The following is a 22890-nucleotide window of genomic DNA, read 5'->3' as shown; positions in this document are numbered from 1 at the left end:
TCTGGAGGGCTCAAAAGGCTTCAAAGTCGTTTTTGAGGGAGGTAAAAAGCCACAGTAGAGCTGTGGCAGTTGTTGTGACTGTTTGAAAAAAAAAAAAAAAAAAATGTTTTTGTCTTTTATTATTCCATTTTGGGTATTAAGGGGTTAATCATCCATTTGCAAGTGGGTGCAATGCTCTGCTAACTTGTTACATACACTGTAAAAATTTCGTTAGTGTAACTGCCTTTTTTCACTGTTATTTCAAATTTTGACAAAATTTGTGTTTCTTAAAGGTGCAGTAACGTTTTTTATATTGCTTGTAAACTTGTTTTAAAGTGTTTTCCAAGCTTGCTAGTCTCATTGCTAGTCTGTTTAAACATGTCTGACACAGAGGAAACTACTTGTTCATTATGTTTGAAAGCCATGGTGGAGCCCCATAGGAGAATGTGTACTAAATGTATTGATTTCACCTTAAACAGTAAAGATCAGTCTTTAACTATAAAAGAAATATCACCAGAAGATTCTGACGAGGGGGAAGTTATGCCGACTAACTCTCCCCACGTGTCAGACCCTTCGCCTCCCGCTCAGGGGATGCACGCTAATATGGCGCCAATTACATCAGGGACGCCCATAGCGATTACCTTGCAGGGCATGGCTGCAATCATGAATAATACCCTGTCAGAGGTATTATCCAGGTTGCCTGAATTAAGAGGCAAGCGCGATTGCTCTGGGGTTAGGAGAAATACAGAGCGCGCAGATGCTGTAAGGGCCATGTCTGATACTGCGTCACAATATGCAGATCATGAGGGCGGAGAGCTTCAGTCTGTGGGTGACATCTCTGATTCGGGGAAACCTGATTCAGAGATTTCTAATTTTAAATTTAAGCTTGAGAACCTCCGTGTGTTGCTTGGGGAGGTATTGGCTGCTCTGAATGACTGTAACACAGTTGCAGTACCAGAGAAATTGTGTAGGCTGGATAAATACTATGCGGTACCGGTGTGTACTGATGTTTTTCCTATACCTAAAAGGCTTACAGAAATTATTAGCAAGGAGTGGGATAGACCGGGTGTGCCTTTTTCCCCACCTCCTATATTTAGAAAAATGTTTCCAATAGACGCCACTACACGGGACTTATGGCAGACGGTCCCTAAGGTGGAGGGAGCAGTTTCTACTTTAGCAAAGCGTACTACTATCCCGGTTGAGCACAGTTGTGCTTTTTCAGATCCAATGGATAAAAAACTGGAGGGTTACCTTAAGAAAATGTTTATTCAACAAGGTTTTATTTTACAGCCCCTTGCATGCATTGCGCCTGTCACGGCTGCGGCGGCATTCTGGTTTGAGGCCCTGGAAGAGGCCATCCATACAGCTCCATTGACTGAAATTATTGACAAGCTTAGAACACTTAAGCTAGCTAACTCATTTGTTTCTGATGCCATTGTTCATTTGACTAAACTAACGGCTAAGAATTCCGGATTCGCCATCCAAGCGCGTAGGGCGCTATGGCTTAAATCCTGGTCAGCTGACGTGACTTCGAAGTCTAAATTACTCAACATTCCTTTCAAGGGGCAGACCTTATTCGGGCCTGGTTTTAAGGAAATTATTGCTGACATTACTGGAGCTAAGGGTCACACCCTTCCTCAGGACAGGGCCAAAGCAAAGGCCAAACAGTCTAATTTTCGTGCCTTTCGAAATTTCAAGGCAGGTGCAGCATCAACTTCCTCCGCTTCAAAACAAGAGGGAACTTTTGCTCAATCTAAGCAGGCCTGGAAACCTAACCAGTCCTGGAACAAAGGCAAGCAGGCCAGAAAGCCTGCTGCTGCCTCTAAGACAGCATGAAGGAACGGCCCCCTATCCGGCAACGGATCTAGTAGGGGGCAGACTTTCTCTCTTCGCACCAGGCGTGGGCAAGAGATGTTCGGGATCCCTGGGCGTTGGAGATCATATCTCAGGGATATCTTCTGGACTTCAAAGCTTCCCCTCCACAAGGGAGATTTAATCTTTTAAGGCTATCTGCAAATCAGATAAAGAAAGAGGCCTACGCTGTGTGCAAGACCTCCTAGTTATGGGAGTGATCCATCCAGTTCCACGGACGGAACAAGGATAGGGTTTTTATTCGAATCTGTTTGTGGTTCCCAAAAAAGAGGGAACCTTCAGACCAATTTTGGATCTAAAGATCGTAAACAAATTCCTCAGAGTTCCATCTTTCAAAATGGAAACTATTCGGACCATCCTACCCATGATCCAAGAAGGTCAGTACATGACCACAGTGGACTCAAAGGATGCCTACCTTCACATACCGATTCACAAAGATCATCATCGGTTTCTAAGGTTTGCCTTTCTAGACAGGCATTACCAATTTGTAGCTCTTCCCTTCGGGTTGGCTACAGCCCCGAGAATCTTTACAGGAAAGTTCTGTTTTGGAAAGTGAACGAGGAAAAGAGTTCTCTATCCCCACTCGCAAGAGTCTCCTTCTTAGGAACTCTTATAGATTCTGTAGAAATGAAAATTTACCTGACGGAGTCCAGGTTATCAAATCTTCTAAATGCTTGCCGTGTTCTTCACTCCATTCCGCGCCCTTCGGTAGCTCAGTGTGTGGAGGTAATCGGCTTAATGGTAGCGGCAATGGACATAGTGCCATTTGCGCGCCTTCATCTCAGACGGCTGCAATTATGCATGCTGAGTCAGTGGAATGGGGATTACACAGATTTGTCCCCTCTGCTAAATCTGGATCAAGAGACCAGAGATTCTCTTCTCTGGTGGTTGTCTTGGGTACACCTGTCCAAGGGTATGACCTTTCGCAGGCCAGTTTGGACAATTGTAACAACAGATGCCAGCCTTCTAGGTTGGGGTGCAGTCTGGAATTCCCTGAAGGCACAGGGATCGTGGACTCAGGAGGAGAAACTCCTTCCAATAAATATTCTGGAGTTAAGAGCGATATTCAATGCTCTTCTGGCTTGGCCTCAGTTAGCAACACTGAGGTTCATCAGATTTCAGTCGGACAACATCACGACTGTGGCTTACATCAACCATCAAGGGGGAACCAGGAGTTCCCTAGCGATGTTAGAAGTCTCAAAAATAATTCGCTGGGCAGAGTACCACTCTTGCCACCTGTCAGCAATCCATATCCCAGGCGTGGAGAACTGGGAGGCGGATTTTCTAAGTCGTCAGATTTTCCATCCGGGGGAGTGGGAACTCCATCCGGAGGTGTTTGCTCAGTTGATTCATCGTTGGGGCAAACCAGAGTTGGATCTCATGGCGTCTCGCCAGAACGCCAAGCTTCCTTGTTACGGATCCAGGTCCAGGGACCCAGAAGCGACGCTGATAGATGCTCTAGCAGCGCCTTGGTTCTTCAACCTGGCTTATGTGTTTCCACCGTTTCCTCTGCTCCCTCGACTGCCAAAATCAAACAGGAGAGAGCATCAGTGATTCTGATAGCACCTGCGTGGCCACGCAGGACTTGGTATGCAGACCTAGTGGACATGTCATCCTTTCCACCATGGACTCTGCCTCTAAGACAGGACCTTCTGATACAAGGTCCTTTCAATCATCCAAATCTAATTTCTCTGAGACTGACTGCATGGAGATTGAACGCTTGATTCTATCAAAGCGTGGCTTCTCCGAGTCAGTCATTGATACTTTAATACAGGCACGAAAGCCTGTTACCAGGAAAATCTACCACAAGATATGGAGTAAATATCTTTATTGGTGTGAATCCAAGAATTACTCATGGAGTAAGGTTAGGATTCCTAGAATATTGTCTTTTCTCCAAGAGGGCTTGGACATAGGATTATCAGCTAGTTCCTTAAAGGGACAGATTTCTGCTCTGTCTATTCTTTTGCACAAGCGTCTGGCAGAGGTTCCAGACGTCCAGGCATTTTGCCAGGCTTTGGTTAGAATTAAGCCTGTGTTTAAACCTGTTGCTCCCCCGTGGAGCTTAAACTTGGTTCTTAAAGTTCTTCAAGGAGTTCAGTTTGAACCCCTTCATTCCATTGATATTAAACTTTTATCTTGGAAAGTTCTGTTTTTGATGGCTATTTCCTCGGCTCGGAGAGTCTCTGAGCTATCTGCCTTACAATGTGATTCTCCTTATCTAATTTTTCATGCAGATAAGGTAGTCCTGCGTACCAAACCTGGGTTTTTACCTAAGGTGGTTTCTAACAAGAATATCAATCGAGATTGTTGTTCCATCATTGTGTCCTAATCCTTCTTCAAAGAAGGAACGTCTTTTACATAATCTGGACGTAGTCCGTGCCTTGAAGTTTTACTTACAAGCTACTAAAGATTTTCGTCAAACATCTACCCTGTTTGTCGTTTACTCTGGACAGAGGAGAGGTCAAAACGCTTCGGCAACCTCTCTTTCCTTTTGGCTTCGGAGCATAATACGCCTAGCCTATGAGACTGCTGGACAGCAGCCCCCTGAAAGGATTACAGCTCATTCCACTAGAGCTGTGGCTTCCACCTGGGCCTTTAAAAATGAGGCCTCTGTTGAACAGATTTGCAAGGCCGCCACTTGGTCTTCCCTTCACACTTTTTCCAAATTTGATACTTTTGCTTCTTCGGAGGCTGTTTTGTGAGAGAGGTTCTTCAGGCAGTGGTTCCTTCCGCTTAATCCTGCCTTGTCCCTCCCATCATCCGTGTACTTTAGCTTTGGTATTGGTATCCCATAAGTAATGGATGATCCGTGGACTGGATACACTTAACAAGAGAAAACATAATTTATGCTTACCTGATAAATTTATTTCTCTTGTAGTGTATCCAGTCCACGGCCCGCCCTGTCCTTTTAAGGCAGGTCTAAATTTTAATTAAACTACAGTCACCACTGCACCCTATGGTTTCTCCTTTCTCTGTTTGTTTTCGGTCGAATGACTGGATATGACAGTTAGGGGAGGAGCTACATAGCAGCTCTGCTGTGTGTGATCCTCTTGCAACTTCCTGTTGGGAAGGAGAATATCCCATAAGTAATGGATGATCCGTGGACTGGATACACTACAAGAGAAATAAATTTATCAGGTAAGCATAAATTATGTTTTTTTCCTCCAAGACTGCGGTTGAAGAATCAATGTTCTAAAGAACTCTTTATCTCCAGGGTGTCCTTTTCTAGGAGGAGTCATAGATTCTGTCCTAATTCGTCTATTCTTGATGGTGTCCCGCAGAATAAAGCTTCAGAAGGCGGGTCTGTTCCTGCAATGTGCTTCATTTCCATCAGTAGCTGTATGCATGGAGGGAATGGGCCTTGTGGTTGTAGCTTCAGACGCTGTTCCCTTTGCCCACTTCCATTTGCAAAACCTTCAAATATCTAAGCTCAATCAGTGGTCAAAGAGGTTAGGTTACCAATCATCATTCTGAACTCTGAGTAATTCTTCTGGCTTTCCAGTCCTGGCTCCTCTTAAAACAGGAATGACTTTTACATAATCTTGATGCAGTCAGAGCATTGAAGTTCTATCTTCAAGCTACTAAGAAATTCCGATAATCTTCCTGCTTGTTTGTTCACTACTCTGGGACCCATAAAGGGTAGAAAGCTACTACTGTAGTTTTGACCTCTTGATTCAAATAGGTAATCACAAGGCCTTCTTGGTGGCGAGAAATTTCCCTAAACATATCACAGCATTCGACAAAATCAGTTGAAACTTCCTGGGCTTTCAAAATAATGCATCTTTGAAGCAGACTTTTAAAGCTGCAGCATGTTCTGCACTGCATACCTTTTTCCATATTTGCGCTCTGATGTTTTCGCTTGTTCGCAAACAGCTTTTGGCAGGAAAGTTCTTAAGGCCTCAGTGTCTGATAACTAGGAACTGCCTGAAAATTGTCCCACCCTTCCCTTACAATGGACTATCTGCTTGAGTATTAATCCCACATCATGTTATAGAGCCCTATGGACTATAATCATCAATATGCGAAAGAAAACCTAATTTATGCTTACCTGATAAATTATTTTCTTTCAGAATTACAATCCATAGGCCACGCCCATTTTAATTTTGGGAGACCGTTCTAATTTGCACCTCTATAGACACTGCTTTTGTTTTTCCTCTTTATCCGTTTCCTATTCCCTGCTCGGCTATGCTTTAAACTGAATAGAGATGGGAAGTGCAAGGAAATTTTAGCTCTTGTAAGAGTTCTTAGCCTCCTCCTAGGGAAAATATATTCCACAGGTTATAGAGCCCTATGTACTATCATCATTCCAAAAGAAAATAATTTATCAGGTAAGCATAAATTATGTTTTTGACTTTAGTATCTCTTTACTGAACAGGCCAAAAAATATCCATTTGTATTGAAAGCTCCGCTCAGTGAAAGTGAAAATAAAATTCATTTTCTCAAGAGAATGGCTCGGGAAATTGAGAAAGAAGAAGGGAAAAAATTCTATAGGGTAAGTTATTTTAGTTCTGGTTGATATTTTTTCCACTTTTACCAGATATTTGGGGCTTCACACATACATTCTTGCTTAACATGGACTCAAAATAGAAAAATAGCACACGTTTACAAATCCAGGATGCTGAGGTTCATATAATTTTATTTATTGCTTTAAGTTTTTTATTATTCTAAATACATCTATACACAAATAATCATGTGACACTAACAAAAATGCGTAGTCGCCTCTTCAATGTTCTCGCTTTTACCTAATTTTAAATAATGTTTTCAGCCCCTGAAACAACAAAGTGATTTTACACATTTGATTTTTTATTTTGCCAGACACAAACGTACACATTTTTGCTTTTAAATCCATGCTCTCACTAGGTATAATTTTATATTGAACACTTTAACAATAGCTATTATAGCTTGCCAAGTTATTGTGCCATGCATAATTGAAAAATTATATTGCAATTGTTTCATGTCCCCTTAAGGTAATTTTAAAATGAGTTATTTTAGAATTAAAAATACTTTGACTCTCTGTCAAAGCAGCTATCTTTATTTCCTTTAAAAACTGTGAAGGTACTGATACCTATGGAGTTCTGCAGTGCCCTTCAAATATGCACTTTGATGGAGCCACTTTTGAATTAATTTGAATATCCGTGAATTCCTAATCGACTTTAGTGTTACAGACACTTTAAAAAAATCTTGTTGTCCATGAGAGGATAATTTGGCTTAAGCATTCCTGTTTATTTTTTTATTTTAGGTTAAACCAGATCGTACATACCAAGCAATGAAACAGGAGCTACCGGCATATAAAGGTGAGCCTTCAGTACTATTGCGTATGGGAGTAAAAAAAACAAAAAATAAATAAATAAAAAAAAATAAAAAAAAAAATATATATATATATATATATATATATATATATACAGTGTGTTTGTATGTGTGTGTGTATATGTACATTTGTTTCAGCACCTGGGTAGCGCTTGCTGATTGGTCGCTAAATGTAGCCACCAATCAGCAGCACTACCCAGTTTGCTGAACTAAAAATGGCTGGCTCCTAAGCTTAGATTCCTGCTTTTTTCAACTAAAGATAGCAAGAGAACAAAGAATAATTTATAATATGAGTAAATTAGAAAGTTGCTTAAGTGCAACATTTTGGCTGCCAAAGTGTGACCCAGTGCGATTTATTAATGCTTTTTGAAAATAAAGTGTTTAGAAATCCAAACATTGTGGTTCAACTTCAGTACTAAGATTCATGAAATATTTTTATATTGCCATCTTATTGGTTCTTTGACATTCTTGTTTTTTAATATTTCCATTTTTCTTTTCGCAGCCTTACAGGAGAGAAGGTAAGGGCACTACGATGGCATGCACATTTGGCCATTCAATACAGACCTCATACCTTCCAAACTGAAATACTGCTCTGGGGTTGCAGAGAACTACAGGTCCTGAAGTACACAACTGTTAAACCAATTAGCAGCGACAGTTATGTGATTGACGCTGCTTATTGGCTCACTGGCTGTTTCCTCGCTGGACCAGCAGTTCGGTGTGGCTTTACTCCTTTATGGGGGTTAAACACACAGCTGTATGGTCGCTAGTTCTAAAATTACAAGGCCTAACAAATTAAATCATGTCGTTTTTCCACTATAATTGCTGTACATTTCAACACTATAATTGCTGTACATTTCAACACTATAATTGCTGTACAACTCAAGCATAATCGTAAAGTATTAGAAAATAATTAAATTATTGTTTTTTTTTATTTTCAGTTATAACAAGTGGCACTTGGGACAAAATGTAAGAAAACAAAAGAAAAAATTATATGCGTTTTTTGAATTGCCTAGATTTTGTAACTAAAGTGATAGTAACCTATGTAGAAATTAAACTTCTTGACACTGGCTCATATGAGAAATTTATAAGCTGCATTCATGTGGACTAGACTCAGGAATAGTCAAGTAGACAGAATGTTGGCTTAAAATAGGAACACAACACTTAAAGGGACATTCCAGTCAAAATTTAAATGTACATAGATTAATTACATCTTTGAATAAAAACATATTTGCAATATACATGAATTGGCAAACATGCTTCTAGTAAAAGTTATCACTGTTTTAGTGTTAACATTTTTCTCTGCACGTGCACGTGAAGCATAGCTAGATATTGTCACTACACCCACATTTTAAATATTGCAGCTGCTCAGATCATTACTGGGGCTTGTATCATGTCAGCAATTAACAAATTGAGTCATTACCAGATGGTACAAGCACCTCAGGCTCTCTGAGCAAGTGCTGTGTTTAAAATGCTGGTGCACGGAGCATACTTAAATACACTTTTGAAACAGCTATAGCTTTTGTTAGAAGCATTTTTGCTAATGCATGTATATTACAAAATTGCTTCTGTTCAATACCGAAATGCACCCATGTGGTTTCCAATTTTGGCTGGAATATCCCTTTAAACATTGAAATATAAAATGTTTAATTTTGTGTAGTTAAACTTTATAACATGCTTTCCTTATTTGTTTTCCCTCCCTCCTGTAAATTAAAATGATTGTAAACTTTACATGTTTTAAAATCAGTTCTGGAATCTAAGTGATATTTTATTTTTATTGATCACTTCTAATAAAGATGCGCTGTAACTTACTTTTTAATCTATCCATGTCATTTTAATACCCTGTGCTCCCACCGCCCATTTCCAAATTTTTTTTGTGAGCTAACAGCACTTTTTTTGTAGCTAGAGCGCTGATTGGAGAACAGTCAAAACCTAAAGCTCACAAAAATATAATTTTTTTTTTTTTTTTAGTGGGCAACTGAAGTGCAAGGCATTAGAATAGAATGGCTAGATTAAAATGTAAGTTACAGTGCATCTTTATTAGAACTGATCAATTAAAGTCCCTGTAAAATATGCTTAGATTCTGGACATATTTTTAAAACCTGTTAAGTTTACCATCACTTTGTCTGAGATTCGTGTGTTTTCCAGTTCCCACAAAAAAAGCCTAATCCTGCTACATTCTACAAAGCAATTATGTGATCACTGCAGAAGCTAATTTCTACCTGTCGCTAACTGTCCTTTGCAGACGTGATAGGATAAACAATTTTTTAAATGTAACGCAAAGTAATGCATCGTTTGATGTCAAAATTACAGTGTAGATGTATGCTAAACCTCTGTCTTTCCAATAGCATGGAGAGTCCACGGATCCATTCCAATTACTAGTGGGAATTCAACTCCTGGCCAGCAGGAGGAGGCAAAGAACACCAGCAGAGCTGTTAAGTGTCACTCCCATTACCCATAATCCCCAGTCATTCTTTGCCTTTATCATTGGGAGGATATGCGAAGATGGTGTCTGAAGATATTTAATCCTTTAATGTGTACTTTTTCTGCAAGCAAGGATTGGGGCTATGCTGTGTCCATGTATTTATCTTTAGTAAGAGTAATGGTGGCTTTTAGCAGTTAGAAGACGGTGAGGTAGTCTTTGCTTAACTTCTAACACCAATGCTTACCCCTTTATAGAAAACCAGGGTTGGTTACTCGGTTTTTCTTTTTCTATAGGTCCCTGTCAGAAGTGGTGAATCTGTCGAATCTAAGAAGCTTTTCCCTGCCTAGCGGTTGAACTCCAAAGATAAGTGCTTTTTACCTTCTAGGTGAGAAGGACATAGCACTTTGAGGATTAATATCCCTTCTAGTGGAGACCGGGGACTCAGTTTAATATCTCTTTTAATTTGGGGATACTTTTAATATTTGGGGCAGCAGAGGAGGGCACTGTACTGCTTGGACATTTATAAGGGAATAATCCTTTATTAGGTTCTTGCTCTTTAGGGGTTAATTTACTATGACTCTAGATCGAACCCTCCCTGAGGGTTGAGCTGTATCTATCTTAGAGGGATTTTATTCCATTTACTCCTCCTTACATTTTATTGAGGATCTCAGAGCATGATGTACATTTTAATATATTATGTTTTTACTGGGGGTCTAGCGCGGTGACTATTTGTGCACTTTTTATCCCTGTTGCGCATTGATTTTTCTTGCGGTCATGGACTGCATGGCTCTAACAGCTAATACCCTTCATATTGGGTATTAGCTGTTAGCGCTCTTGTATCTCTTCCCACTTATTTAATGGATCAGCCATGCTTTCGATTCTGACAGCTAAAATAGCTCAGTTTTTGTTTTCTCTGGTTTCCGGAGGGTAAGCTTCTTCAGCAGAGCTGAGGAGTATAGTGGTGACTTGCTTATTGGGGCTTTAAAACTGATTTGAGGAAAAATCATAGAGCATTATATTTGCTGCAGTCCATTGTCTTGATACTAAATCAGCTAAGCATCTACAGTACAGGGCTCTGTTCTTTTTTATTCTATTTGAGAACCTTTAGGACTTTAGGGATTCTTTTTAAAGTTATATCTATGTTCCTTGATAATTTCTAATCTTGAGGCTCAGCTATACCTCATGTGCAGTTTGTTCACATAAGTGACCTTACATTTTATTTTCAGAATAAAAGTTTCCCTCTCAGAGCCATCTGAGGATATCTGTTTTCTTCTCAAATGTCCCCGTCCTTAGCAGTTACACAAGCAGTGCCCTGCGGTTCCTCTGTCATTACCTGACAGTGTATATTTACCAGGTGATTTTACTGCGCAACTGACTTCTGCAGCTTTGAGTGCCTTACCTATTGCTGGTTAGAGAGAGAGAACATTTAAGAACATCTCTAAAACTAAGAGTTCTGACTCCTCCTGGGCTGCGTTAGTCAGTCTGTCTCAGTTATCTGAGGGCTATCGTTCCTTTGTGGCTTCTAAAGGGCGACATCGCTCATTCTAAATCGTTGCTAGTACAGCGGATTTAAAGGAGGTCAATTTTAGACTTAAGCTTGTACACCTCCGTTTACTCTTTAAAGAGGTCCTAGCTATGTTGGAGGACTCCGACTCTACTGTCGCTGAGACTCCTCGAGGTCTAATAAACTTAACAGAGTTTTCGATGTCAAACCTACATCTGTGGAGGTATTCCCTGTTCCAGATCGCATGTCTGACATTACAGCTCAGGAATAGGAGATGCAGGGGATTTCTTTTTCCTGGTCCCCTGTTTTTAAAAAGATGTTTACTGTTGCTGACTTTGTGTGTGACCTGTGGTGCAATGTGCCTAAGGTAAAGGGCGTTATATTCACTCTAGCCAAGAGAACTTCTATTCCCTTGAGGATAGTTCTTTTTTTAAGGACCCTATGGATAAGAAGCTGGAAGCTTACTTAAGAAAAAAAAATTCATCAGGGTTTGCAAAGGCAACCAGTTGCTAGTATTGCGACAGTTGCTGGTGCAGCCTCTTATTAGTGCGACTCCTTGTCCGAGCTATTTTCAGAGGAGACTACCATAGAGGAGATCCAGAATAGGACCAAAGCTCTCTAGCTAGCTAATATTTTATCTGTGATGCCAGCATGCAATTTGTTAGACTCTGAGCCAAAAATTCTAGCTTTGCAGTTCTAGCTCGCAGAGCTCTGTGGCTAAAATCTTGGTCTGTGGAGATATCCTCCAAGCCCAAACTTCTATCTCTACCTTTTAAGGGAAAGACTTTATTTGGTCCTGCAGTAACAACGAAAACCAGCAGCACTTCTTAAGGTTAAAAGACCTTTACTGTAAAAGATGGGTCACCAACAAATACAAGCTAAAGGTCTTTTAATCTTATGAAGTGCTGCTGGTTTTCATTGTTACTGCATGTGGAGGACTTTGCAACGTCCTGGATACAGTGTGCACTCACACTGGCAGGTGCTGTACTTATATTGTGTTTTGCATAGACACCGTTAAGCTTTATTTGGTCCTGGTCTGGCTGAGATCTTTTCCAAAGTTACTGGTGGAAAGGGAGCATTCCTACCTGTTAGGAATTTTCCCAGGGCAATATTTGGAAGATGAGCCTTGGAGGAAAACAGTGACCTTCTCGGACGTCCGGGAAACAATTACCAAAATAACACACACAGGCAGGTTATCCTTAGCAAATGTTCCGTTTATTCTGGGGCCAAAAGCACAATATATAGACATGGATGCACGTAGGCATCTGATACGTAACATCATCTTATTGGCTAAGCAAAATACAGTAATATCCTTCCTAATAGCCTTATTTGGCGTACAGCATAACATATAATAGAAAATAATATCTGAAAAAAGTACAGACATGAAAAATGTATATTTTGCAGCTACAGGAAATAATGTAGGTGGGTACTGATCTGTGACATTTGCGGTTTTAGCTTACAAGAAACACCTGGGTTTGTTTGGCTTTGTAAAAAAAGTACCTTAGTTTCCTGTTGAGAGACACAGACAGATCAGTAACTGAAATTTGCAAATGTAACTGATATTACAAGTGTCTTAGAAGAAATGATATTACGAATGGAGTGCAGTGAAAATATTACGAATGGAGTGCAGTGAAAATACATCAGTGCATAACATTATAGATAATGTAAAATAAGTACATAGGTAAAGTGTGCAACACAAATAAGTGATGTTCCCTGACACTACCTCAGGACAAGAAGGGTAGACCTAAGGGTCACCAGAATTCAAATTTTTGTTCCTTTCGTAACTTCAAAGGACAAAAGCCTTCCTCCTCTTATTCCAAGACGGGTCAATCCAGGACTTCTTGGAGATCTAGTCAACCTTGGAATAAGGGGAAACAATCCAAGAAACCTTCAGCCGAGTCTAAGTCGGCAGGAATGGGCCGCCCCGATCTAGTCTTGGATCCAAGTAGGGGGCAGGCTTTTTTTCTTTCAGTAGGCTTGGATCCGCGATGTCCCAGATCCTTGGACAGTGGAAGTAGCCTCCCAGGGATAACAGGATAGGATTCAAATCTTGTCCCCCCAGAGTTCACTGGTATCACACACCAGGGTGTGCTTTTTGGAACGATATTCCTTTCTTCTGTTATGTGTGATCAGTCCACGGGTCATCATTACTTCTGGGATATAACTCCTCCCCAACAGGAAATGCAAGAGGATTCACCCAGCAGAGCTGCATATAGCTCCTCCCCTCTACGTCAGTCCCAGTCATTCTCTTGCACCCAACGACTAGATAGGATGTGTGAGAGGACTATGGTGATTATACTTAGTTTTTATGACTTCAATCAAAAGTTTGTTATTTTAAAATAGCACCGGAGCGTGTTATTACTTCTCTGGCAGAGTTTGAGGAAGAATCTGTCAGAGTTTTTTACTATGATTTTAACCGGAGTAGTTAAGATCATATTGCTGTTCTCGGCCATCTGAGGGAGGTAAAGGCTTCAGATCAGGGGACAGCGGGCAGATGAATCTGCATTGAGGTATGTAGCAGTTTTTATTTTCTGAATGGAATTGATGAGAAAATCCTGCCATACCGTTAAAATGACATGTATGTATACACTTCAGTATTCTGGGGATGGTATTTCACCGGAACTACTCTGTTAAAGGTCACTAATCCTTTTTAATAACTATTTATCATGTTAAACGTTTTTGCTGGAATGTAGAATCGTTTACATTGCTGAGGTACTGTGTGAATAAATATTTGGGCATTATTTTCCACTTGGCAGTTTTTTTGCTTTAATTGTGACAGTTTCGTTTCTCTTCACTGCTGTGTGGGAGAGGGAGGGGCCGTTTTTGGCGCTCTTTGCTACGCATCAAAAAATACCAGTCAGTTACTTTTATATTTCCTGCATGATCCGGTTCATCTCTGATAGATCTCAGGGGTCTTCAAACTTCTTTGAAGGGAGGTAAATTCTCTCAGCAGAGCTGTGAGAATTCTTATAGTGACTGTGAATAAAAACGTTGCTTTGTATTTTTTATGTCAAATTTAATTATTGTTATTTTACTAATGGGAACAAACCTTTGCTAAAAGTTTTGTTGTTTTAAAGTTTGATGCTATAACTGTTTTTCAGTTCATTATTTCAACTGTCATTTAATCGTTAGTACCTCTTTGAGGCACAGTACGTTTTTTTGCTAAAAAAGATTATAACCAAGTTGTAAGTTTTTGCTAGTGTGTTAAACATGTCTGACTCAGAGGAAGATATCTGTGTCATTTGTTCCAATGCCAAGGTGGAGCCCAATAGAAATTTATGTACTAACTGTATTGATGCTACTTTAAATAAAAGTCAATCTGTACAATGTGAACAAATTTCACCAAACAGCGAGGGGAGAGTTATGCCGACTAACTCGCCTCACGCGGCAGTACCTGCATCTCCCGCCCGGGAGGTGCGTGATATTTTGGCGCCTAGTACATCTGGGCGGCCATTACAGATAACATTACAAGATATGGCTACTGTTATGACTGAAGTTTTGTCTAAATTACCAGAACTAAGAGGCAAGCGTGATCACTCTGGGGTGAGAACAGAGTGCGCTGACAATGCTAGGGCCATGTCTGATACTGCGTCACAGCTCGCAGAGCATGAGGACAGAGAGCTTCATTCTGTGGGTGACAGTTCTGATCCAAACAGATTGGACTCAGATATTTCAAATTTTAAATTTAAATTGGAGAACCTCCGTGTATTACTAGGGGAGGTCTTAGCAGCTCTCAACGATTGTAACACCGTTGCAATACCAGAGAAACTGTGTAGGTTGGATAAATACTTTGCGGTACCGGCGAGTACTGACGTTTTTCCTATACCTAAGAGACTAACTGAAATTGTTACTAAGGAGTGGGATAGACCCGGTGTGCCGTTCTCACCCCCTCCAATATTTAGAAAGATGTTTCCAATAGACGCCACCACTCGGGACTTATGGCAAACGGTCCCCAAGGTGGAGGGAGCAGTTTCTACTTTAGCTAAGCGTACCACTATCCCGGTGGAGGATAGCTGTGCTTTCTCAGATCCAATGGATAAAAAATTAGAGGGTTACCTTAAGAAAATGTTTGTTCAACAAGGTTTTATATTACAACCCCTTGCATGTATCGCGCCGATTACGGCTGCGGCAGCATTTTGGATTGAGTCGCTTGAAGAGAACCTTAGTTCATCTACGCTAGACGACATTACGGACAGGCTTAGAGTCCTTAAACTAGCTAATTCCTTCATTTCGGAGGCCGTAGTACATTTAACCAAACTTACGGCTAAGAACTCAGGATTCGCCATACAGGCACGTAGGGCGCTGTGGCTAAAATCCTGGTCAGCTGATGTTACTTCTAAGTCCAAATTACTTAATATACCTTTCAAGGGGCAGTCTTTATTTGGGCCCGGTTTGAAAGAGATTATCGCTGACATTACAGGAGGTAAGGGCCACGCCCTACCTCAAGACAAAGCCAAAGCTAAGGCTAGACAGTCTAATTTTCGTCCCTTTCGGAACTTCAAAACAGGAGCAGCATCAACCTCCACTGCACCAAAACAGGAAGGAGCTGTTGCTCGTTACAGGCAAGGCTGGAAGCCTAACCAGTCCTGGAACAAGAGCAAGCAGGCCAGGAAACCTGCTGCTGCCCCAAAGACAGCATGAACCGAGAGCCCCCGATCCGGGACCGGATCTAGTGGGGGGCAGACTCTCTCTCTTCGCCCAGGCCTGGGCAAGAGATGTTCAGGATCCCTGGGCACTAGAGATCATATCTCAGGGATACCTTCTAGACTTCAAATTATCTCCCCCAAGAGGGAGATTTCATCTGTCAAGGTTGTCAACAAACCAGATAAAGAAAGAAGCGTTTCTACGCTGCGTACAAGATCTGTTATTAATGGGAGTGATCCATCCGGTTCCGCGGTCGGAACAAGGACAAGGGTTCTACTCAAACCTGTTTGTGGTTCCCAAAAAAGAGGGAACTTTCAGGCCAATCTTAGATTTAAAGATTCTAAACAAATTCCTAAGAGTTCCATCGTTCAAAATGGAAACTATTCGGACAATTTTACCCATGATCCAAGAGGGTCAGTACATGACCACTGTGGATTTAAAGGATGCTTACCTTCACATTCCGATCCACAAAGATCATCACCGGTACCTAAGGTTTGCCTTCTTAGACAGGCACTACCAGTTTGTAGCTCTTCCATTCGGATTGGCTACGGCTCCAAGAATCTTCACAAAAGTTCTGGGTGCCCTTCTGGCGGTACTAAGACCGCGAGGGATTTCGGTAGCTCCGTACCTAGACGACATTCTAATACAAGCTCCAAGCTTTCAAACTGCCAAGTCTCATACAGAGTTAGTTCTGGCATTTCTAAGGTCGCATGGATGGAAAGTGAACGAAAAGAAGAGTTCTCTCTTTCCTCTCACAAGAGTTCCATTCTTGGGGACTCTTATAGATTCTGTAGAAATGAAGATTTACCTGACAGAAGACAGGTTAACAAAGCTTCAAAATGCATGCCGTGTCCTTCATTCCATTCAACACCCGTCAGTAGCTCAATGCATGGAGGTGATCGGCTTAATGGTAGCGGCAATGGACATAGTACCTTTTGCACGCCTACATCTCAGACCGCTGCAATTATGCATGCTAAGTCAGTGGAATGGGGATTACTCAGATTTGTCCCCTACTCTGAATCTAAATCAAGAGACCAGAAATTCTCTTCTATGGTGGCTTTATCGGCCACACCTGTCCAGGGGGATGCCATTCAGCAGGCCAGACTGGACAATTGTAACAACAGACGCCAGCCTACTAGGTTGGGGCGCTGTCTGGAATTCTCTGAAGGCTCAGGGACTATGGAATCAGGAGGAATGTCTCCTGCCAATAAACATTCTGGAATTGAGAGCGGTTCTCAATGCCCTTCTGGCTTGGCCCCAGTTAACAACTCGGGGGTTCATCAGGTTTCAGTCGGACAACATCACGACTGTAGCTTACATCAACCATCAGGGAGGGACAAGAAGCTCCCTAGCAATGATGGAAGTATCAAAGATAATTCGCTGGGCAGAGTCTCACTCTTGCCACCTGTCAGCAATCCACATCCCGGGAGTGGAGAACTGGGAGGCGGATTTCTTGAGTCGCCAGACTTTTCATCCGGGGGAGTGGGAACTTCATCCGGAGGTCTTTGCCCAAATACTTCGACGTTGGGGCAAACCAGAGATAGATCTCATGGCGTCTCGCCAGAACGCCAAACTTCCTCGCTACGGGTCCAGATCCAGGGATCCGGGAGCGGTTCTGATAGATGCTTTGACAGCACCTTGGAACTTCGGGATGGCTTATGTGTTTCCACCCTTTCCGCTGCTTCCTCGATTGATTGCCAAAATCAAGCAGGAGAGAGCATCAGTGATTCTAATAGCGCCTGCATGGCCACGCAGGACTTGGTATGCAGATCTAGTGGACATGTCATCCTGTCCGCCTTGGTCTCTACCTCTAAGACAGGACCTTCTGATACAGGGTCCATTCAAACATCAAAATCTAACTTCTCTGAAGCTGACTGCTTGGAAATTGAACGTTTGATTTTATCAAAACGCGGTTTTTCTGAGTCGGTTATTGATACCCTGATACAGGCTAGGAAGCCTGTTACCAGAAAGATTTACCATAAAATATGGCGTAAATACCTATACTGGTGCGAATCCAAACATTACTCCTGGAGTAAGGTTAGGATCTCTAGGATATTGTCTTTTCTACAAGAAGGGTTAGAAAAGGGTTTATCAGCTAGTTCATTAAAGGGACAGATTTCAGCTCTGTCCATCTTGTTACACAGGCGTCTGTCAGAAGATCCAGACGTCCAGGCTTTTTGTCAGGCTTTAGCTAGGATCAAGCCTGTGTTTAAAGCTGTTGCTCCGCCATGGAGTTTAAACTTAGTTCTTAACGTTTTACAGGGTGTTCCATTTGAACCCCTTCATTCCATTGATATAAAATTGTTATCTTGGAAAGTTCTGTTTTTAATGGCTATTTCCTCGGCTCGAAGAGTCTCTGAGTTATCAGCCTTACATTGTGATTCTCCTTATCTGATTTTTCACTCAGACAAGGTAGTTCTGCGTACTAAACCTGGGTTCTTACCTAAGGTGGTCACTAACAGGAATATCAATCAAGAGATTGTTGTTCCATCCTTGTGTCCAAATCCTTCTTCAAAGAAGGAACGTCTTCTACACAATCTGGATGTAGTTCGTGCCCTCAAGTTCTACTTGCAGGCAACTAAAGATTTTCGCCAAACTTCTTCCCTGTTTGTCGTTTATTCTGGACAGAGGAGAGGTCAAAAAGCTTCTGCTACCTCTCTCTCTTTTTGGCTTCGTAGCATAATACGTTTAGCCTATGAGACTGCTGGTCAGCAGCCTCCTGAAAGAATTACAGCTCACTCCACTAGAGCTGTGGCTTCCACTTGGGCCTTTAAGAATGAGGCCTCTGTTGAACAGATTTGCAAGGCTGCAACTTGGTCTTCGCTTCATACTTTTTCCAAATTTTACAAATTTGACACTTTTGCTTCTTCGGAGGCTATTTTTGGGAGAAAGGTTCTTCAGGCAGTGGTTCCTTCTATATAATGAGCCTGCCTATCCCTCCCGTCATCCGTGTACTTTTGCTTTGGTATTGGTATCCCAGAAGTAATGATGACCCGTGGACTGATCACACATAACAGAAGAAAACATAATTTATGCTTACCTGATAAATTCCTTTCTTCTGTTGTGTGATCAGTCCACGGCCCGCCCTGTTTTAAGGCAGGTAAATATCTTTTAAATTATACTCCAGTCACCACTTCACCCTTGGTTACTCCTTTCTCGTTGATTCTTGGTCGAATGACTGGGACTGACGTAGAGTGGAGGAGCTATATGCAGCTCTGCTGGGTGAATCCTCTTGCATTTCCTGTTGGGGAGGAGTTATATCCCAGAAGTAATGATGACCCGTGGACTGATCACACAACAGAAGAAAGGAATTTATCAGGTAAGCATAAATTATGTTTTTGTTTGTTTCCATCTGAGACCTTTACAATTATGCATACTCAGACAATGGAACGGAGACCTCTCAGATATCTCTGAGGATAGTTCTAGACTCCCTAACGAGAGACTCTCTATCTTGGTGGACTTCTCAGGGCCATTTGTCTCAGGGAACATGCTTCCGGAGACCATTTTGGGAGATTGTGAGCACAGATGCCAGCCTATCGAGCTGGGGAGCAGTTTGGGGTTACTTAAAGGCTCAGGGTCTTTGGATTCGAGAGAAGTCTTCTCTCCCAATAAACTTTCTAGAATTGAAGAGCAATCTTCAATGCTCTAACAATCCAGTGGGCGGAGGCTCACAATTGTCTCCTCTCTGCCATCCACATCCCAGGGGTGGACATTTGATAAGCGGATTTTCTGAGCAGACAGACTTTTCATTCCGGGGAGTGGGCTTTCCATCCGTAAGTATTCACAATGATAACCCCCAGGTGGCGGGTTCCGGAGTTGGATCTGATGGCGTCTCGTCTAAACGCCAAGCTTCCAAGGTACGGGTCAAGATCAAGAGATCCTCAAGCAGTTCTGATCGATGCTCTGGCGGCCCCTTGGGACTTTCAATCTAGCGTATCTGTTTCCTCCGTTTGCTCTCCTTCCTCGAGTAATAGCTTGTATCAAACGGGAAAGGGCATCAGTGATTCTAATAGCTCCTGTCTGGCCTAGCAGGATCTGGTTCGCGGATCTGGTATAGATGTCATCTCTTCCCCCTTGGAGGTTTCCTCTGAGGAAGGACCTTCTACTTAGGGTCCCTTCCTCCTCCCAAATCTAGATTCTCTGAAGCTGACTGCCTGGAGATTGAACGCCTAACCTTGGCTGGGCGTGTTTTTTCGGAGGTCATTGATACCATGCTTCAGGTTGGTAAACCTTTTACTCGTAAGATTTACCATAAGGCCTGGAGAAAGGTTTAAAAAAGAGTTAGGATAAGAGCGCTTAAAGATCTAGAAATCCCTGCTGACCTCAGTTCAACCCCTCGAGTTGTAACTGAGACAAAGCTAAAAAAGAAAGAGGCGAGGCAGCGCTAAAAAGCAAGGAAAAATAAATAAATATATATATATTTATATTTTTTTTGTTTCCCTTGCCATGGATCATGGAGAGGGTTTAATTTTTGTGTTCTTCTAGACAGTGGGAATTTTGTCTCCTCAGGTTTTTGTGCTCAGTGGAGTCCAGATTTTATGAGTGATCTCTAACAGGGATCCTTATGGTTCTAATTGAAGGGCAGTTACCTTGTCCTCTTTCCATATTTTGTTTCTCCTGCTTATGTTGAAGTAGCTTTTATCGGGAATCTGGGTTGTGACAGGCTGTGGTGCCATCAGGATGGGCCACCTTTTTGTTCCTGCCTGTTTGCATTTAGTGTCCTCCTTAAGCTTGTGTATTGATTTCCCAAAAGTAATGAATTCAGAACCTGGCCACCAGGTGGAGGCAAAGACACCCCAGTCAAAGGCTTAAATACCTCCCCCACTTCCCTCATCCCCCATTCATTCTTTGCCTTTCGTCACATGAGGTTGGCAGAGAAGTGTCGGCAGATTTAAGATAGTCTCTTATGGAGGGTAGTACTCTTCGGAATGTGACTGGAGTTTTAAGTAGTCCTGTCAGGCTCTCGGTGAGAGCTTGGATGAAAGTTAGAGACCAGAGATGCAGGGAGAGTCTTTGCAAAACCATCCTGACTCATATTAACATATCCTTGGCAATCAGCGTTGACTAGTTTCGCTGCCTGCTTTGTTCACTCAAGTCTATGCCAGAAGCGAGGCTACTATCTATCGCACTTGAAGGGTCGTGTTCCTGTTCCACAGCGTAGATTCCGGGAAGATTGTTTCATTTTACTTAGATGTGTGAAATGTAAAGTAAACAAAGAGTCAGGGTCTCAGTGGGACTCCTTTATCTTATGGAATGGAGGGTTAATATCTCCTGAAGGGGGGGTTTGAGCAGGGGGGGACTTTAATCATGTTTATGTGATTCTGTCTGCTAATGTGTAGTGAATGTGGGCTCGTGACTTTATCGGAACATAACAGCCTTTTTTGTCAGGCTGCCGTTTTATTTGTTTTTCCTATCCATAATTTTTATCATAGTTATGGAGGACTCTGATTTTTTTTTGGAGACGGATGTCTCTGATTCAGATTCTACTTCTTGCGAAGAGTATGAAATGGCCCGGGTAATCCAGGCCCATCAGTTATGTTCCGCATGCCGCTTTAGAGTGCTTTTTTCTCCCAATCCTGGGAACTTAGAGCCTGCCGAGTCATCCACCCCTGGGGACCCCATATACCGTGTGGCGAGTACCCTAGAACCTTTTTTGGCTAATGAAGCAGGTGTCCCTAATGCCGTTACCCCTTCTCCGGAAGGCGGCTTGTTTCCTCCAGAGGTTACGACACGGTTCCGCATAGCCATTTCTTTGGCATTGCCGCATTTACATCTTCCAGAGAGGGAGACGTTAGTGAGATTCTGTCCGTGTTCGGTGAACCAGGGCTTGTCAGGCGAGGGATCGTCTGGGTCAGATCAACCCTCTGTGGAAGCGGTTGCCTCTGAGGCTTCAGGGGCCCAATCGTCTGGGTAATCAGTTCCCCCGGTGGAGGTAAATCTTGCCTTTCGTTATAGACTGGCGTGCCTTCATGTCCTGCTGTGGCATGTTTTGGCAGTGCTGGAGGATCCCAGCCTGGAGGGGTTGAGGGCTCCTCGGTCTTCAGGACCGCAAGCTTTGTTAGACATGGGGAGATAAAGTTAATCGCTTTTTTTTTTTTGGGTATCTTCCAGTTCTGAGCTTCAGGAACACGACCCCTGTCAGTGTGACCATTTTTTTTTTTTTCTTTCAAGTTCAATTGTTTTTTTATTTATGTTGATAAAGTTGTAGGCATTTAAATACCTTATTAAAAGAGTCTTCTGTTCCTAAAATTTGGTAATTGAAATTCGTGACAAATTTTGCTTGATAGGCATCATAATTGAAGGTGATATATTTATCTGAAAATGCACTCATTCTCTTTTTCAAGTCGCTTGTTGATTCTGCAGTCACAGTCTGCCTTGTACTCAAGAAACAAAACTTGGCTTTCCATACTTTGATCAGCCTTTATTTCACTGTGGCAATGAAATTATTTTTCTCTGATGTTAAGAATTGATCTATCCTGAGAAGAGTTTATTGTTAAGGTTAGATGAATGAATAATTCTCTTTCATGTGAATTAAAATTGTAAAAGGACATAAAAAAAATAAATTAAAAAAAATCTATATTATAAATTGCAATATTTAAAGGTGATGAGAGACTTTGACATTACAAAGGGGTTCAATGAAAGTTGTTTCAAGTGTGACCATTTTTTAATGGGCGTTCACCTGTGAGTGCTTCCCTCTTTTGTTGATCCAGTTAGGATGTATTTGTTTTTCTTTTGGTAGCTCATGTTTGTTATATTTTCTCTTGTTGGGGAACATTTCTTCTCTGGAATTCGATGCTAGTGATTTTGTGGTCACTTGAACACTTCTGCAGAAGTTGTAGGTTATGTTATTTTTTTACATAACTTTAAGTTTTATCGATCCCTTCTAGGGTTTCAAAATTTCTGTGACCCAGTTCAGTTACGGAATGCCCTCTGTAGCAGGCTGGTCCTGGTAGGGCGCTGGTTTCTGTTCCTTAAGGGTCTATACCATCCATGTGGTGCTGGAAGATATCGGTTACCCTAGTGGGTGGTGAGTTTTCTCTCAGACAAGAGGTTTTTTATGCTTATTTCCCTATGAATAGGGATTGACAGGAACTCCATGTGAGTTTTTTCCTTCAAGACTTGGCCCTTGACGGGGCTCAGAGAGGAAGCCTTTTCGTTTATA

The 22890-nt window shown here is 41.9% G+C and overlaps 1 protein-coding gene across 1 annotated transcript in view; it reads left to right on the top strand.

The window, feature by feature from the left end:
• The window catches only part of LOC128660492 (uncharacterized), a 212942-nt gene that overhangs the window by 64506 nt on the left and 125546 nt on the right, over positions 1 to 22890 (top strand). The window contains exons 10-13 of the mRNA XM_053714379.1: positions 6227 to 6343; positions 7091 to 7145; positions 7661 to 7676; positions 8097 to 8124. Of these exons, the coding sequence (XP_053570354.1) occupies positions 6227 to 6343; positions 7091 to 7145; positions 7661 to 7676; positions 8097 to 8124 (216 nt within the window). The remainder of the gene's footprint in view (positions 1 to 6226; positions 6344 to 7090; positions 7146 to 7660; positions 7677 to 8096; positions 8125 to 22890) is intronic.

Source organism: Bombina bombina, chromosome 5, assembly GCF_027579735.1.
Source record: "Bombina bombina isolate aBomBom1 chromosome 5, aBomBom1.pri, whole genome shotgun sequence".
Classification (NCBI taxonomy): Eukaryota; Metazoa; Chordata; class Amphibia; order Anura; family Bombinatoridae; genus Bombina; species Bombina bombina.
The sequence above is the reverse complement of the archived record's forward strand: the minus strand, read 5'-3'. Positions and strand labels throughout refer to the sequence as shown.